The sequence below is a fragment of the Schistocerca gregaria genome, chromosome 5, assembly GCF_023897955.1.
Source record: "Schistocerca gregaria isolate iqSchGreg1 chromosome 5, iqSchGreg1.2, whole genome shotgun sequence".
Lineage (NCBI taxonomy): Eukaryota > Metazoa > Arthropoda > Insecta > Orthoptera > Acrididae > Schistocerca > Schistocerca gregaria.
The window spans coordinates 568053336-568072902 of NC_064924.1; the positions used below are offsets into that span (position 1 = coordinate 568053336).

General features: G+C 39.8%; 1 protein-coding gene across 11 annotated transcripts in view; it reads right to left on the reverse strand.

Annotated features, from left to right (window-relative positions):
- The window catches only part of LOC126272844 (piezo-type mechanosensitive ion channel component), a 651486-nt gene that overhangs the window by 433796 nt on the left and 198123 nt on the right, over window positions 1-19567 (reverse strand). For 9 of the 11 annotated variants that reach the window (XM_049976053.1, XM_049976051.1, XM_049976056.1 and 6 more), the window contains exons 6-7: window positions 14925-15171; window positions 11875-12031 (exon numbers count right to left, since the gene is read on the reverse strand). In XM_049976053.1, coding sequence (XP_049832010.1) covers window positions 11875-12031; window positions 14925-15171 — 404 coding nt within the window. Of the gene's footprint in view, window positions 1-2050; window positions 2120-11874; window positions 12032-14924; window positions 15172-19567 lie in introns of all 11 variants that reach the window. The other 2 variants (XM_049976054.1, XM_049976048.1) reach the window with 1 other exon arrangement.

A 19567-nucleotide genomic window follows, 5' to 3' on the forward strand; every position in this document is an offset into this window, starting at 1 on the left:
TTATCTACTACTACAATTCTTGTTATCAGGTTTGCTTATTAAGAATTCACTGTAACACTTACTCTTGGTAATCACTGAATTTTTTCTTTCCTTTATCATATTACATATTTTCATATCTCCAGAGTATTTACACTCACTTTCACATTTTCTCTGGTCTACACTACTGAAGACTCCTTACAAGTACAAAATGAGTTTTCACATCCCCTGAACATATGTGATATATTTTGTTAAAAGTAACTCCTTACGTACCCCACAAACTATTCAGATGAGCAAAGTTTTTCCTATTAGATATCTCTGTCAATTACAAGGAATTTTGATTTTGTAATTATTATTTTGGATTTACAGTGTGTTACACACAGAAGCAATGACAAAAATAACACTTTATGTTTCACAACTTATTTCTGGCAGTCTTTCAAAAATTTAACCATGATCTGCACTAACATTAAAGAGATCCAAACAAGCAATTTAAAAAGTTGTTAATAATTAGAGAAAACTAATAAGAAGAAAAACTATCACTTTATACATAATACAACACAGAAATAAACTTGAAACCACAGTAGCCTGAAACTGCATAAGCATATAATTTCCATTTCAGGAAGTACTGTACCAAGGAAAGCAAGACTTTATAATGAGATGAAGCATAACATCATAAGAGACCCAAAACAAAGAATTAACATGGAACTCTGCTTACTCAGCGTGTGAGGAAGGGCAAAATCTGGCATTTAAAAGCAATCTTAACATTAAGAGAGAGAAAAAATGTAGAAAATGGAAAATCCCAGGTTATCATAATAGACAGTGGACAGAAGACTGCAATATATGCTACAAGGGACAAGTAGCAATGGGCACTGTGTTAAAAGAGGCTTATGTCTGTGTTTAAGAAAATTTCAGACATTATGGAACTGAATCTCGCGTTAACTAAAATTGCTCGACAGTGGACTACTATATGCCGTGTGCCAACAGGTCTTTTACCATTTCATTTTTATTGGCATTTGTTCTGAATATGTTTAACCACTATCACTACTGGCTAGACCACAATTGTGTTACAGACTTATTATTACGAATGCCTTAGCTGCACACTATCTCTGCACTTTTCACTGTTCTCTGACATTTCTTAATAACACAAGCAGTAAGTTGTAAGAGAAAAGAAATAGGACTGAATTTGGAACCTGTTGGACAATAAGTTAAAGCACCACACAAACAAAGAAAAAAAGTTTATTAGTGAAAGGGGCACCTGACCTTATATTATGCGAAAAAGATGGAAGTACACATGAGGAAAAAAAATGTGGCATAAGACACTGAATCCATAAAACAATGTGTTGTAAAGAAGTGTCAATGTAGGTTTCTTTTTTCCTGGTGACAGGTGAACTAACTAATGCAGTATCTCCGCTACGCTGAACACAGACCAATGTCACAAAGAACATACAACCCATGTTTTGAAGCCTGCGTCCCTCAAAATGAGATGCAGGACTAACAATTATGCTACACATACCGAAAAGAGTAAGCCAAAATGAAATTACAAGCAAATATAAATAGGAAAAAATATCCACTCCCTAGATTGCAGCAGATCAGCAGACACAGGCTTGAATACAATCTGTTCCATTGCAGTTGCGTTACAAAATTATTTTCCTATTATCATTTGCATATACAGCTTTTTAGTGTTACAAAGACTATTATAAGCCACAGTAGGTTATCCCTCAAGAAACAAATGAGTCAATATCTGAAGACAAAAGCACCCAAAATTTAAGCTACTTTTGGATTAGCAGCAATGGACATAACTTTAGCAATACTTGAGTGACAACACTCCACTTGGTGATTTTCTTACAATTATTTTAAAGTATTACACCCCTTACAAACAAATAGTTACGAAACTGCTTTAAAATGTGCAGAATACCTCCCAAACAGAGAACACACATTATTGTACAGGTATGGATGGTCATACAGCAGTTTTATCAACCCTATGAGGGCAAAGCAAGCAGGATGAAGCAGTTGTTCTCTGTTCATAACAGTGACGACAGTAACAGGTCTTGTTCTCAGTTTTATTTCAGCTTACCTCTGGACGGCTGATCTGTGTTCTGCTCCCACTGATGACAGAGTATTCATTGCTTTCTAGAGAAACTTCCTGGAACAGCATATATATGACCATCAATATGTTCAAAACAGCCAAATCACTCAAGTCCAGCAAGAGGAATCGTGATTTTTCTGGTACAGAGAAGTAACTTGAGGGTAATATCACAAATTACAAGTTTAAGGAAGGTCCTTGCACACTGGGCAATAACAGAAATCACTGGTGTTAGCACATGCGTTTAAGCTTTGGTGTGTTGCAGGCCTCTCGTACGGCCGCAGAGCAAATACTTGAATTTGAAACTGACGTACTACTTAGATTCTGCAGTCAATAATATTGTTGACAGCAAACACTGTTGCTGATTCATACTATTTCCTGAGTATGTCTGGTTTAGCTGATGGCCGTTAGACAGTACAGAACAGCATATAAATTTGAAACCATACAGCCACAGTAAATGAGTATAGTGATTGTGTGATAGAAATGTAACAAAATTTGATAACAATGCCAAGAAAATAAAGTAGATGACCAAAATCCAACACAAGAAGTACTGTCCACTGCAGCTCATTTTAGGGTATAACATGAAATTTCATTTCCCAGACACACAATTATCAAGAAACCTTACTGACGGGAAATACTGCACTTAGATGGAAATTCTTTACTCCCACTGAACTAGAGGCAACCATCTTGAGCTATTTTCCACTGTTTTCACGTGGACAAAATGTTTACTGGGATAGAGTTTCAAGAAAAACAGCAGAAATTAAAAACAATCATGATACAGAGAATATGCAGTGTAATTATGCATAGAAATGAATTTGCCTACAAAATGTACTAAGGAAGCAAGTGCATTCCCATAATGCTGGAGAGGTATAAAGACATATGAAGCCAAATGTGTTGATTCATCCCATGCAAGTTCATTGGGTAGAATGGAGCTACACACATGGATATTCTTTCTTCAGTCATCCTTATATTTTTCTTCTGCCTTCATGAAAATATTTCTTATATCCTCCTCCTGTATCCATATCATCCAATGATTAATGTTACCTTCTCAAATCCCTATGCTCATGGTAAAACATCACTTCACTGGTTGTTAACCTTGTGATGATGAAGTAGTGCATGTATCCGTTATTTCAGTACTCCCTATAACACAACTGAAGGTATACTACTGATGTAAGAACTGAATGGGGTAGTCAGCACATTTCAACTGAAATAATCAAACAATGGAAAGTCTAGGAAGGAATAACATTAATATGAAAGGGACCCACAAACAGATAAATGGAAAAATTTAAGATCAGCTTGATAAGAGCTTCAAAATAATATGTGAAGCCGACTAAATGTATGCACCTGTGGCATCGAAAAGTACAAATGACATATCTCCACCATCACAAGTTCTTTGACTCTGTTAACCTAATGGCCCATGCCATCTTGCTTGTTCAGTTAGCTGTATGACTTGTTGTAATGAAACATACTGAGTCTTACAAAAATGAGTCTGTTTCCTTGGGCTACAACCCAACTCAAATCCCACAGTGGTGACCCGATTAAGAATTAACACACTGTTTCCTCGTAGTGCAAGTATTTTTGCGTCTACCATGACGGCTTTGTTTACGCGTTCGTTCGTTCCACTTGGACATGCATCCTGCTGTGCAGCAGATGGATATCAAAGCTCCTGCACCTACATTGGGACATTTTGTTGCTTCACCACCATCTGGATTACATGGCATGTTTCCTGCAGTTTCATCACCCCAACACTTTCGCCACTAGACAGTGCAACATGTGACTGCAGACTCAGGCTTTGCTTCTCCAATGAGTGTGCATTGATACATGCATTTTGAAAACAATAACGAGGAGAGCAAAGTTCCTGCATTTCGTCAAGCTGACACAGATTCTGCATTTCGTGAACAAAATATGTATCAGATGCCAGCCACCCGGGCGACTACTACAGCAGTGCAGTGCGCAATCTCTCCTTTGTTAGGCAGACCATGTGTACCAATTGTACTCCCGCAATGCTCGATTGCTTTACCACTTCACTTCATAGGTTCACAAAGTGGACAATGCCCAGTGTATATGGTGAACATTTCCAGGCCAGTTTCCGCCCCCAGTGACCGTTTGGTCCCACAGTGCACTATATAGGCCTCCACCCCTCCAAAAATGCCCTATCTCATCATGTTGATAGCCCGGTGGGAATACTTTACTGTGCTGCAACGCTTACGTCAGCTCTTCCATCCCCTCCCCCCGCCAATCAAGTAAACTAGCAGGAGGTTTCAGCTGCACCTGTTCACCCACTCGCCTTTCACATGGACGCCGGCCATGCCTTCTGTGTCGGACTTCCGTGCCACAAATGTTGCATCGGACAGTACTACAGTATCATTTCCTAGTGCTTCAGTGCCATTCTCATCTGCTCCGACAGACTGCTCACTCGCACTCCACGCAGTGCCATCTGTGTCAACAGTGCTGGTCCAGCATCCACGTCATACAAGTGATATGAGGGACTCGTATACAGAATTAACTAACCTTGTCACCACCACCGGATCACTTACCAACCCTACCTCCACTATCCGAGGACAACTCAGCAATGTTGTTTGTACTAGTGGAGAACTCGTTTGAACTGTACTGCATCACCGATGACAATTCAAAATTCCCATGTCTCATGACTGAACTGCATGGGCACACAGACCTGATCTGTGTCCTACTTCTGACACCGCCACTAACTTTGAAGCACTATTTTGCAAAACAGACTATAATCAAGTGCCTCTCGTGTTCCCCCACAAGATGTTATTCTGCAAATACTGTACAAGGAACATCTCAGCAACATCACCTCATCCCAGCTTAAGCACTGGTATGCTTCCTGGTCAGCAAGCTGATGATGCCAGATGAAACCCTGTGGTCTGTGTGTTTATCAAAACTGCCTACAGATCTCCAGATTAACCTCCTCCCCCATGCCCTGGAATCCATCGGTTTGCATCGGAGCTCACACAACAGGCTGGAACTCCTGCACTGGTAGCTCGTCCAGCCACAGGCAGGGGCAGGGGCGGTGTACAAACCTGAACACAGAGGATCATCAGCCACCTCCTCTCACAATGTACCCTCACCATATTGAGTGGCGAAGCACGAAATTGCCACCCCCATGCAAGCATCTGAAAAACCAATCATCCAATAAGCGCCAACTCATGCTACATTCCATCCACACCTCTGGCCCATCAAACAGCCGTCTTTACATCAAAGACTATTCTTCGAGTTGCAACTTCCTCATGAACACCGGCACTGACATCTCAGTCATACCTAAATCGATGGTCACAGCCCCCCTCACAGTCACACGCTCTCTCCTGTGAGCCATGTATTCATCTACACTACAGACCTGCAGTTCCATCGAGATTCAACTCTGCCCCTCTTATGGCTTCTCCCTCCCCTGTATCTTCCACGTGGCAGACATAGCAGAATTGATCCTGGGAATCTTATCACACCACCACCTGTCGCCAAATGTTGTTCGAAGTTCTCTGTTTCACCACACCTCTAACTCCCATATCCCGTGTGACCGCGCTCCAACTGCTCCAAGTGTAAACACTGTTAACTGTTTAGAGCATCAGTGAGAGGCTCTCGCGAGCATGACTTGTGCAACCATGAATCGCATCCTGGAGGAAAGTTCCAAGAGATGCGCCCTACACTGTGAGAATCCAGTTTTGAAATATTGCATTGCATGTGCCAAAGACGAGCTTGCCACTATCACTACCCACATCAATTCACGCCACTCGGCAGTGCCAACATCCAAGCCTTCATCCGCTGCACCTGACAGCTCCACCAACAGTAGCACACAGGTTAGCAACACCACACCTATATCATGTAACTCCACTGTCAACCACACAGTGTTGCCCCCGCCACCATCAAATGTGCTCAGCTCATTCTCTCTCTCACCTGTTTTGCAAACTGACACTCCCGTGCCTCATGACAACCCAGTCGTCCGGTCTCCCACCACACCCACCACCACCGTGCCAATGCCTGTCCACAGTGTTGATAAACATTCCCCCGCTCTTGCGCCTCCACTGCCGAGTGCACCTCTCTCGCGTACTATGGACAATAGACAGCATCTACGGGCTCTGGTCGTGCCCGCCTCACACTCAACACTCACAAACCGCCATCCAGGGTGGTGTAAACATAACAAAAATGTAACTTTTTTGCTGCCGTTCTCCTCTTGAGCAGACAGCTATACTGCATCCAAGCCATGTGTCCCTAATAAATCAACTGACACCATGCCCCATCTGCTCACAGTCATCAAACATTTGGTTTCCACCATCATGAATGGCACTGTTCATCACATCATCAGATACGAGGGCCCACCTATTCACCACAAGGCTCACCGCCTTAACCCACTCAAGTTACGCTCAGCTCGCCAGCAAATACATGAAATTCTTGAGTAGGGAATTTTACAGCCATCCGATAGTAACTGGTCGTCACCCATACACATCACCCCTAAACAGAACAGCTCCTTTCGTATGTGTGGCGATTACATATGCTTCAACACTGGAACTGTGATGGAGAATTATCCTATACCAAACATTTCCGACTTCAATCACCTTCTCGTGGGTGCAACAATTTCAGCGTACTGGATTGCAAATGCGCTTATCACCAAATCCCAGTAGCACCCCCAAGACATTCCGGAAATAGTGGTTATCACCCCCATCAGGTTGTACAAGTACCATTTCATGCCATTCGGGTTAAAAAACACTGCCCAGATGTAGCAATCATTTACTGACTCTCTCTTGCTCCAGTTCGACTTCGTTTTATATATCTTGACGATATCCTGATCTTCAGCAAATTCGCACAAGATCACAAATGCCACATCACAACTGTAAAGGAAACTCCATCATCTTGGGGTACACAGTCTCAGCCGCCGGAATCAATCTTATCCATGCCACTCCCTATCACATAGAAAGAGCTCTGTGGTTCCTGGGAACAATAAACTACTTCTATTGCCATTTGCCTGCAGCAGCCGACACCCATGCCGCCCCACCAACGCTCTCGCTGGCAAGCAAATTTCAGGGACGCAACCCATTCCATGGACAGATCCAATGCACACAGCCTTCCTGGCCCTGAAAGACTCTCTTGCATGAGCCATCACTCTCGCTCATCCAATCTCAGATGGTGAGCTCTTCACCATCATGGATGCCAGTTGTTCTGTGGTAGATGTGGTCCTTCAATAATGCCACAATACATAGTCATGCCTCTTCATTTCTTTTCGAAGAAACTTTCATGCACCCAATAAAAATACTCAGCTTTCGACCGCGAACTTTTAGCAGTATATGAGGCGGTGAAACACTTCCTCCTCGAAGTCGAGGCCCAACCTTTCGACATACTGATCAACCATAAACAAGTAGCAGATGCCATACACACACCCCTCTCACCCTCCACCTCCCCCATCACTTTTGGCATTTCTATTTCATCTCTCCATTCTCCATTGACGTCCGCCATATCAAAGGCACTGACAACATCATTGCCAATTTCCTTTCCCGCATTCGCTCTCTTTCATTAAAACAAAATTTGCCAGTGTCTGAGAGGAAGTCTGAGTCTCTCTCTCTCTCTCTCTCTCTCTCTCTCTCTCTCTCTCTCTCTTCCCCCTACCCCCTAACCCCTCTAGTGGTTCTGCAAACTGATGTCCCGCCCGAACGTGTGAAGGACAACACCATCCTCACTGACGACAACCACATCTTCATCCAGCTGCAGGACAACTCACCCCATTCAACTGGGGACTTGGTTCGTCAGTTGATTGCCTGCTCCCACACAGCATTGACCACATGTTCCTCCGAGCTACGGTAACCCCCCTAGGGATGTTTCATCTACATCTACATCGATACTCCGCAAATCACATTCAAGTGCCTGGCAGAGGGTTCATCGAACCACCTTCACAATTGTCTATTACTACAATCTCGTATAGCGCACGGAAAGAATGAACACCTATATCTTTCTGTACGAGCTCTGATTTCCCTTATTTTATTGTGGTGATCATTCCTCCCAATGTAGATTGGTGTCAATATTTTCACATTCGGAGGAGAAAGTCAGTGATTGGAATTTCGTGAGAAGATTCCGACGCAATGAAAAACGCCTTTCCTTTAATGATTTCCAGTCCAAATCCTGTATCATTTCTGTGACACTCTCTCCCATATTTCACAATAATACAAAACGTGCTGCCTTTTTTTGAACTTTTTCGATGTACTCCGTCAGTCCTATACAGTAAGGATTCCACACTGTACAGCAGTGTCCTGCCAATAAAATGCAGTCTTCAGTTAGCCTTCCCCACAACACTTTCTGTGTTCCTTCCAATTTAAGTTGCTCATAATTGCAATACCTAGGTGTTCAGTTGAATTTAAGGATTTTAGATTAGACTGATTTATCATGTATACGAAGTCTAATGAGTTCCTTTTAGCACTCATGTGGATGACCTCACACTTTTCGTTATGTTGGGTCAACTGCCACTTTTTGCACCATTCAGATATCTTTTCTAAATTGTTTTGCAGTTGTTTGATCTTCTGATGACTTTATTAGTCGATAAACGACAGTGTCATCTGCAAACAACCGAAGACAGCTGCTCAGATTGTCTCCAAAATCGTTTATATAGATAAGGAACAGCAAAGGGCCCATAACACTACCTTGGGGAACACCAGAAATCACTTCTGTTGTACTCTATGACTTTCCGTCAATTATTATGAACTGTTACCTCTCTGACAGGAAATCACAAATCCAATCACATATGCAACTGGAACAGGAAATGGAGATAATGACAGTGGCACATAAAGTGCCATCTGCCACACACCCTTGGGTGGCTTGCAGAGTATAAATGTAGATGTAGATGTAGATGTAGATGTAGATAACTGAGACGATATTCCATAAGCACACAATTTCACTATGAGCTGCTTGTGTGGTACAGCATCAAAAGCCTTCCGGAAATCCAGACATACAGAATCGATCAAAGTTCAAATTATGCCAGCTGATCACGTGAGGGACACAGTTCCTCCCCATACCACTCCATCCTCATGTGCAGGCCAACACGTCATCCACCCATACCACATACAGCACATACAGCAGTTCCACGTTGACCCTCACTGCCAGACACAGCCCCCCATCCTGGGAGGGAGGGAGGGAGGGAGGGGAGGGGGGGGGTCTGTGTGGCTTCCACAGGTATGAATGACACACCTCCACTACAGCAAGTTCTTTGACTCTTTTAACCTAATGGCCCAAGCCATCTTGCTTGTTCAGCTGGCTGTATGACTTCTTTTAATGTGGGCATCTGTAATGGAATATACCGAGTCTTAGAGAAATGAGTGTGTTTCCTTGGGCTACAACCCAACTGAAATCCCACAGACCAATGGAATAGCACATCGACAACACCACTCATTGTGGTATTTATAAACAGACAGTTTTTGCTTTGAATTTATGGAACAATAGTTTGAAATTTGAATCAGTCTACCAGTCTAATGATCTTACTTAGGACAGATATTGAGCCAAATTGAGAGTATCCTTTTAAAATCAGAGCTTGAGTGAGATAAGTAACACAAATTCCTTTCACATCAGCATGTAATGTTCTTGTGTGAAAAACCTAATCAGAATTAAGACAAAAAAAGAACACTTGTATGCCACACAGGAGAATCAAAAATGCAGGAGACCCTGAATCTAGCACAGGCTCTGCACAAGTATTTTTTAATGCTATTATGTTTGGTGTGTGTATTTTATTCATGTCATTAAAAAGGTTTTCTGATGCATAATTCAACACAGCCCACAGTTTGTAGACAAGTTTTGGTATGCATTTTGCCTTATTTAGCATTTCAAAATAATTGGAAAATACTGGCCACGTAGTCCAGACTCCACAAAATACCCAGAAACAATAAGTGACTTGGACGATTGCTTTGAGATAATGTGGGTACAAATTTTCAGAACAGGGGAACAACTATTTTCTCAAAACATCTAGACAAACTTTTATGTGTATTTATGCACTAACTGGCTTGTAGATCAGTTTTACAATTCAGAAAGCACCCTATAATAAACTACTGAAATTGGATCTGCACACTTGGCAATCTGATGTTGTTACAAAACTTCCCTGAGTAGATATAATTTATCATGAAATACACAGCTTTCCACTTCTCTCCTCCTGCTAATTAGTGCTCACTTCTCAAAGCGATTTTATTCCATGACCTATCTCTATTACACTGTTCAATCTTGTTCTAGGCATACCAACATCTATAAAAATATTATTCACATTTATTTTAATATCTTTTATATATTATTGGAGAGGAAATCACCAACTCTGCTAAATATGTTAACAAGGCAATGAAATTTAGTTATCTATATGATCAAAATTAGCTTATATGCCATATATAAAATGTCAATGTCACTAACAATTCATTACAGCTGTGTTCATAGAAATGCTCTTCCAATTCCTTGTTTGTGAGTATAGAGCTATGAAGACAGATTACAGATTTTGAACTCCATACAGACTCTGGCACATATACCCAGAGTACTGCATTATCCTACAGTCAGATTCTCCAATTCATTTCATTAATGTATTTCTAAATACAGAAACATATACAATAAGTTAAAATTCTTTACTTTAAAATACAGCAGAGTGCAAGTAACGGACACTTCAAACAACATACTATAAAAGACTGCATAACATCAATGGGCTACAACGCATTGTAATATACAACTTTAAGTGTTTTCATCACATCAATTATGACATCCTCTATTAGGAAGGAAACTGTTCTTTTATTTTTTTTATATTTATCACAACACAATCACCTGAGGATTTCACAGTACCATAATCAGTTTCAGTGAGCCAGTGGTCATCTTCAGACTAAAGGCATATGCTACACATGGTTTCTTTTTGCACTACCGCAACAAAAACTACTTGCAGCATGTGCCTTATATCTGAAGATGACCACTGGCTCATTGAAAGCAGATGACATGGTGAAATGCCCATATAATTGTGTCATGAAAAATTAAAAAAAAAAAGTAAAAGAACGTAATCAGTGAATCACTTAATCTCCATGACAGTATGTCACTTTCTCTAAAGGAGGAAATCTGAGAGCAGACTCTGATCATTCTGCAGCATGTGTGCATAATTACTTCAGATTAACCTAAGAATATGGTAATGTCATCCACAAATGGTAGCAGGCTTAGTGTGTACCTCATAAATCCTGTACACCAGTGGTAAAAGCCACAGTTATTGTCATCAAGGAAGAGGAGTTAGAAATCACAACTGATGAGAGCAGAATGGAACAATACACTAATGACACACCCACTCCCACAAAGGCAGTGCATATTCTCTAACTGAAGTGCTATAAAACACACACAAGTTACAAAAAGCAACCTCTGCAGGAACACAAACCACTTCCACCAAGGCTAAATTAAATAAACCTTCACCAAAAAGAACTCGAGAATATTATTTTAAATATTATCATTGCATCTGTCATTACTATATGAAATTTATGAGCCAAATGTGCTAAAGGGTAGTCTTCAAAGTCTGTTACTATAAATTAGGCTGTAATTTTTGAATCACTACTGTGGCTAAATAAACTGCTAGCTGACTAACAAATATAGCAGCACTTCCCTATGTCTAAGAATAAAACCCACTACACAGAAATAAATGACTTCCAAGATAGACCAAATGTGAGTAGTCTACCAACTATTCAAACCAGAGATTACTTTCAATCAATTAACTCAACCACATACCTTCATTAGCAATTAATCATTTTATGGGTTAATTGTCAGCCTGTTAATGCATATCAGGCATTTAACTTAGAGCAACAGAGATGCTTTGGGAACATACTTACATGTGGCATAAATAGAAGCCTGGCTTCAAGAGACAGGACATAGTACAACCAAAACAGAACAGCAGGATTAAGAAAATTTGTCCAGTCTGCATCAATGTACCATGTATCGCCTGGATCCAAGCAATTTGTATAGACAAGTGATTTTAGTCCCAGGTACCTGTTAATTGAACATAATATGTCAAAAGTAAGATGTTTCTTCATTTTGAGCAGTTTTACATGAAATTTGTGTTGTCCAATAAGTAATAGTTGAATTAATAACAGTAAGTACAAGTAAATTGTACAAAATAGATCCACTGTATAATTAGGTAAGTTGCCAAGATAATAAATAATTAATTGCAGAGATGTTGATTCAGTTTTTCAGGCCAATAAATGAACAATTACTATACGAATATAATGTAGTTTGTTCATAAGAAGCCCTTTGAGTTTATTAAATAACAGAGGTTGTCATTTTCTTTATAATAATGCACATGTTCCTTCAAATTTAAGAAGATTATTGTGATTTTATCTTTTTTCTGTCATTCCTTAGTTGTTTCAAAATTCGATGAAATGTTATTCTGTCCTTTTAACTAAATGAAAGGCAGTTTGTTTCTTCCCATACACATTTTGCTGCTTTTCTTTGTGAAGCTTCTTCAGTGGCCTGTAACACGTTTGATTTATGTGTGTAATGAGTGTGTTGCACAGTAGTCACAACTATATTGCTATATCATATTTTCATTTGTTTTCCTCTTGTTTTCCAGATTAGAAAAAAACTTGCACAGTACAAGTTTCATGAGGTTAAATTATCACTTGGAATGTGCGATTTCTGAAGATGTTAATTGATATGTGTTGTCCTGGAGATGTATTTAGATGGTCTGCACACTCCAGATGGCTGATTTTCAGTGTTTATTTTTTTTTTTTTCCTCCTCCAAATAAATGTGGCTGAAATAATGTCGAAAATTGGCAGACCGACTAGATACATCTCCAGGATAACATACATGGATTAACAACATCAGAAGCCGGAGCAATTCTAGAAGTCGTCAAGTGGGGTGGGGGCACTGGGTTTGGGGAATGGAATATAGCTTAACAAAAGGAGAGTAGGGTCCTCCACCGACAAAATGGTAAAATTTGGTGTTGCTTAAAGTAGTTTTTGATAGCTGTTTTTCAATTCAGGGTAAAAAATGTGTATTAATTAATCATAATATGTCCATTTTAAGTTAAATGATATTTATTGGTTTAGATAGTAAGCTATTTGCTGCTCTTATTCTTTTGTTAAAATGTGTTTGAAATACATTGCAACCTATATTGCTACACTGGAGTAATATATTCACTGATTTCTGATGTCATTTTATCCAGTATAATATACTCCATTGTGGGGGGGGGGGGGGGGAGGGCCTGTAGCCCCCATAGACCCCCCCCCCCCACCTCCATTGCCACCACCCCTTATCAGAAGTCTTAAGTAAAACCAAATGATAATTTAACCTTACAAAACTTGTGCTGAAAAGTTGTTTCTAATGTGAAAAACAACAGAATAACAAGTGAAAATACTAATCAACTTTGATTCTATAAGGAATTGTTGTGCACAGCAACTATAAGGAAGGACAGATACACAGCAACCAATCACAATCCCATTAGTTTTTATTACCTGTGTATATTTAGATTTAGGCTAAAAACAGCTGTCTAAAGTGCTACAACACAAGGAAATTACAGAATCAGAATTCATTTACTTTACATAGAGCAATAAGTAAAACACCATGTTATCCAATAGCAGCTACCCATTCTGATCAATATACTGTGAGTTACAATCCAGCAAACTTGTGGTAGTACATGTCACCATATGACCTTACTGGTATATAGGCAGAAAGGCACTGAAGCAGTTGTTTACAGCAAGTACAATGGCCTTAGCTTACACCGTGCAATGCAAATAAGACCCGAATTTAAAACCCTTTTTTAGTATCTAAAATCAACAAGCATATTCGCATGTCACTTTGAAGTATTCCAGAAATGTCAACTCACAATTGCTTGCAAACATCTTAGTGGTGAAAGTGATCCACCAAAATATATGCAATGCATCATTAATAGATTCATACAACTGTATAATACAAAATTGTTACATCACTTTAGAAATAAAAATTTTAAAAATTAAAAATATTTTGTTGAAGATCATCTTGGTAAAATAAAATTACATACCAATCTGAAATTCATCAAAAGCCTATCGTAGACACTCATATCACAGTGGTTAAAAGATCCAATAAATATTTAATATTAAAGAAATATAAAAGTTCTTATAAACAGTTTTTATGAAGATCTGTTAACACTGTAGTAAAGTAACTAAGATCAACACGACAAGGATTATTTAATGAAGTACATTTAATAAAACATGAAAATTCCCTCTATTGATGTAAAATTTCATACATAAATGTATAATGTAGCTCCAACTGTGTTTGTTACACTGTTTGCAGGAAGATTATTAAACAAACTGCCATTTTATCTAGTCTTTAAAGCTAAAAACTGAATAGTGATTTACTTGTTTGGTTGTAAAATAGATATAGCACTGCATTGCGTGGCATAGTAGTATGTGAGAACATAACTTTTTATCATTACTGGATTGTTTTGTCTTCCATTTTGTTGGTACTATTCAATGCTATATCTATTTTATAGCCGAAATCTAGCTATGCAAGAGTAATAAAAAAGTAATGGGATTGTGAACTGATCACTCTGTGCCTCTTCTTCCTTCAGTGAAAATTAATATAGCAACATATTTTTAACTACTATATTAAACAAAAAGTACTACAGACCACAGAAGATACTTCACAAGTAAAAGATGCAAAATGCCTACAGCAAATAACAAACTGCCTTTCACTTAGTTGCAAAGATGGAATACAATGAAAAAGGAAGAATAAATTGATAGCCAGTCAGACATCTAGTTACAGCTGAGAAATTTGCTATATTTCACACTACTATACAGTTTCCAGAACATTCACCAAGACAGAGTTCTATTTCGACAACATATATATCCAAGATAGTTAAGGTAACACCTTCACTTAGTTAACTGTTTGGAATATAATTCTTACCTGCAAACATTGCATTTATCAGTAACTATTTCCTGTATGTACTGCAGTTGCATACAAAAAATTGCTGTGATATGTACAGCTGCAATTAACACAATAATGTGAAGGACAACTGAAAATGCTCTTCTCAAGTCCCTGTAACATGCCCACCATGTCATGGAACCAAGAAAAGTTATAAAGTAAATTCCATTGAGTACCGATGGTTGTATTACACCAGCAATTCCTAATGAGAGCAGAGTAATGTACTTTCCTGAAAGTAATAAAACAAATATCACAATCGGCAATTTTAGAATCTATGTAATACCAGAAAATGACAACTGTGAGAGGGAGAGGGGGGAGGGGGAGAGGGAGAGAGGGAGAGAGGGAGAGAGAGGGGGAGAGAGGGAGAGAGAGGGAGAGAGAGGGAGAGAGAGGGAGAGAGAGGGAGAGAGAGGGAGAGAGAGGGAGAGAGAGAGAGAGAGAGAGCAGAATTGATGGTGCTTAAGTTGCTTATAGTATATGTAGAACTACATGAAATATCAGGTTTCCTCACATGAAGAGTTCACCTTTTGAAGGAAGAACCAGACAACAGCTTTGAGAACTGTGGAGAGTAGAGTGAAAGTCAACATGAACTCCCAACTGCTGCATCCACATACAGCAGAAAGGACATAGACATCCACTACAAGCCTGAGAAAGACATGTGGGCCCTGCCATGTTAGTTTTCAACCCATCATTACAACAAGTGGTGCACATTTGCACAAAGTTTCAAACTTTTGCCAGACACATAAAAATACAGTTTTCCTCATTTTGATGTTTCTGTACTAAACTGGCCAGACATGTTGACATTCACAGCCTTGCTCTAGTGTCACTGGCTGCAGATGTTAACAGTGCTGATCACAGTGCATGCTAGCACACAGTGTAGTACAGAAAAAGTGATATCTCGCCTTTTGTGTGGCAGGGTATTTTTTCTGAGCACATCTCCAGTTCTGCCCATACTGTTTCATTCAACATCCTCAGGACCAATGTTTGACAAGGAATAGATTTTTTTTTTTCTTGGCAGTCTTTATCAATCAGATGGCTCTTGTAGTATAACTAAGCAGAGCTCTATCATCTGTCAGTCAAGATTAAGTGTCTATTTCAATATTGACAGGTTCTCTGCAGAAGGTGCTCACTGATCTATAAATTCTGAATAAAACTTTTCTTTCCAAATACATAGAGGAAGATCATACTCTCTGATAAACAGGAGGACATCTTTGATGTTAAGTTCTCCCAAATTGCACACCCATACCAACAGCACTTCATCATAGAATGACAGTAAGCTACAAGGAAAGCTTTTATATAACTGTGGTGTTGTAACATGTTGCTAGGAAATTGTTTTTTAATAATGAATTATCTGATTAATGAAAATATATTTGATCTTGATTCTTTCAAAAAGTCTGGTTGTATGAATTATAATAAATCAATTTGTAATCACCAGGAGTTATATTTCAAACAGTATTTGATCTCTGTAGTCATTTTTGAAAATTGTTTTTCCCTGGTTTAGAATGTACTATATCAACACAGGCCAACTCTGTAGTGAGCAGTCAGCTGTACCTCATTTCACTCATGCACAGCCAATCCCATGTGCTTTCTTTGGAATGAAAAAGTAGAACTGGACCACCTATAGGAGCACACCATCATTGGTCCAATCTCTTTAAACGTATGGGTGTGGGGTATAAATATTCTTAGATAGTACTTGGCAGCTTGAACTCTCGTCCAGCCAGATCACTGATTAGATGCAAACTGGCTTTCTTAGCACAGGTGGTCTGCCATGGTATTAGAGCAGTCAATTGAAAATGAGACAGATAGAAAGAACGTATGTAAACTGTTTGTTGTATCAAAAGTAATCATAACTGTTAATATATTTATGCCACTGCCAGACAAGATGGTTAATACCTCCATGAAAAATGTGCAGGCAGTTGCCTACGGAACCTCGAGTGTACTCAGGTCAGCATCTCTTCTTCTGAAGCAAATACGCAACCACGGATGTCTTTCTTCAGGGCTCCAAAAATGTGGAAATCACCTGGATAGAGATCAGGACTGTATGGAGGATGTGTAAGGGCTTCACAGCAAAACTTCTGCAGCTTAGTCGAAACAACCTTGGCAACAGGTATTATCCTGCAACAGAATGATGCTATCCATCAATATACCTGGGCATTTGGACTTGAGACATGCTTTAGTTTTCACAAAGTGTCCACATAAAGCTGCTCATTATTTGTTGCACCTTGTTCTAGAAAGCCAATGAGTAGCTGGCCCTTGCAGTCACAGAAATAGGTAATCATGACTTTTCCAGAGCTGGCATGCCTTTTGTTTTGACTACACTGCAGATGTTTCACTGGGAAGCTCTTACACATCCCTCTTTCAGTCCCATTCTCTCCCTTGGAGCCCTGAAGAAAGAAATTCATGACCATCGATATACTTCACATGTAGAGCTGCACACCTGAGTACAAACACAATTCTATTAGCAACAGGAAACATTTTTCCATGAATGCACTGATCATCTTGCCTCACAGTGGTATAAACGTATTTACAATGACTATGATTACTTTTCAAACACTAAACAGTTTACTTACCTTTTTCAATCTGTCTCATTTTCATTTGACTGTCCCTTATATACAGTATATCACTGCACCAATATTGCCAGTTTCTCAGCATCGAAGTGTGATGTACTGAGACTGACACAGCAAGAGGAACCAATGATAACTGTTGATTTATGAACTAGCATGTGGGTCCAGCAGAATAGCATTCTTACTTCACATTGTCTCACCACTGGTTCACTCTCTTTTCTTGATGTCAGGCACAGTGTGGGTGGCACGTCAGGGTGCGCAATGGCCACCAACAGTGTTATGGTTTTGAGTAGGAGTGTTTACGCACATGCCAATGCAATAGTGGCTAGAGGTTAATTGAAGTTTTTGACACTTGCGTACGCCTGATTAGATGACTCAATAGTTACAATTTCCTTTTCCCCTTTACCTGGAGAGTCAGTGTCCTGTCACCCAGTTCTTTGACAAGACAGGGAACTTTGTAAGACGGCTTCAAAACTTTATTAACAGACCTCAACACAAAAAGACATAATTCTCCCTGGTCAAATCTGTGATGTGAAGCTGCTGTTGGTCGCAACTCTTCCATCTCTCTCTGATGGTTTGCTACAATTCTAAACATTGTTCAGGCAGGTGTAACGGACGAGGGAAAGAATTCACCTGGCAACTGCAGAGATTCACCATATATAAGCTCTGCCACAAATGTCAAAGTTCTCCTTCAATGCACCGTGCACAATGAGCAGTACTAAGCAGTACTAACAAGAATGTGTTCACTCTAGACCCAGTGCCATATGATGTCAGCTTGAAGCGAATGGTGAAGGCATTTTAGCACACCAGTAGAAGCTGTGTGATATGGTGTATTTCTTCAGAGGTAAATGCAGTACACTTGTGCCATGGTGTGGAACAACTCTGCTTCCCATTGGTGGTCTCGGTCAGACATCATGTGCCTAATATCCTGGGCCACCAACCCCACTATCCAACTGATGGTAAACGGAGAGCCACACATTGCACTGTATGATCTCTTAGTGGTAAAATTCCTGGTCACCTCGTGTAAATGTCAATCACTGTCAGGTAAAAGCTGTGAGAAATAAGTACCAAGCTGACGACATCCACAAGCGGCTGTGAGAAACTTACTTTGGGAGCTACAAACTTTCCAAGCAGTGCCTGTAAATGATGTGCCATTTTGCTCTCCTAGCATGGGACACATTCCTAGGTCCACAATTGGCAATCTTTCTGCACATCAGAGCCCTTGTTGCATGGGTACCTGGATGACATAGTCCATGCTTGGAAGCAAATCCTTGGTGATGCTGTAGTGCTGGTACACACAGTTGCAGCCAGCCTGTGGCTTTGTCACAGTACACTACTACATTTTCAGCTAGCATTGGTATGTGCCACAATTGAAGGACCAACATTCTTTGCATCAGCTCTTTCAGTTCTGCATCACTGTTCTGCGATGTTGACAACTTATCAAAATCTACTGGCTGTGATATGCTGCCAACTTAAGACACAATGTCAGAAACCATACTTTTGGTGCCCCTGATGTGTCAAATGTAAGTTGTGAACTAGAAAATAAGATTCAGATGGTTCACTTGGACTGAAGCGTAAACATTTCAGGGCTGCAAAATTGTGAATATCAGCACTCACTGGCCACTGTGTATGGTGAAGATGTAGCCTTCATTCATAAAACTTAAATATTTTATAGAGATAGGCATCCAGCAACTCAGTATAAAATATCAAGAGCACTTTTCGCCAGCATTTTGGAGAAGTATCTTAAGGGTTCACAGACTCTGCTGAAGCACTGCTGTGGAACTGCTCCCACAGAATTTACTGAAGAATTTGATGCTTCAAACGTCTCCTATAGGTCATTATTCCATGTGATAGGTGTGAAACAATGCACTCTAGTGCCAGCTGTATATGGTGCTTATTTTCAGCAGTATGAGGTATATAATGGTAAAAGAATTTTACTTGAATTGTACTTACTGATGTTGTTCAGTCCAGGATGCAACTACGGCACACATCATGTATGTGGTTTTAGGAAGACAGAAAATCCAGGTCTGCAATTGGGTGGGTGATGTCAGCAATGAAAAA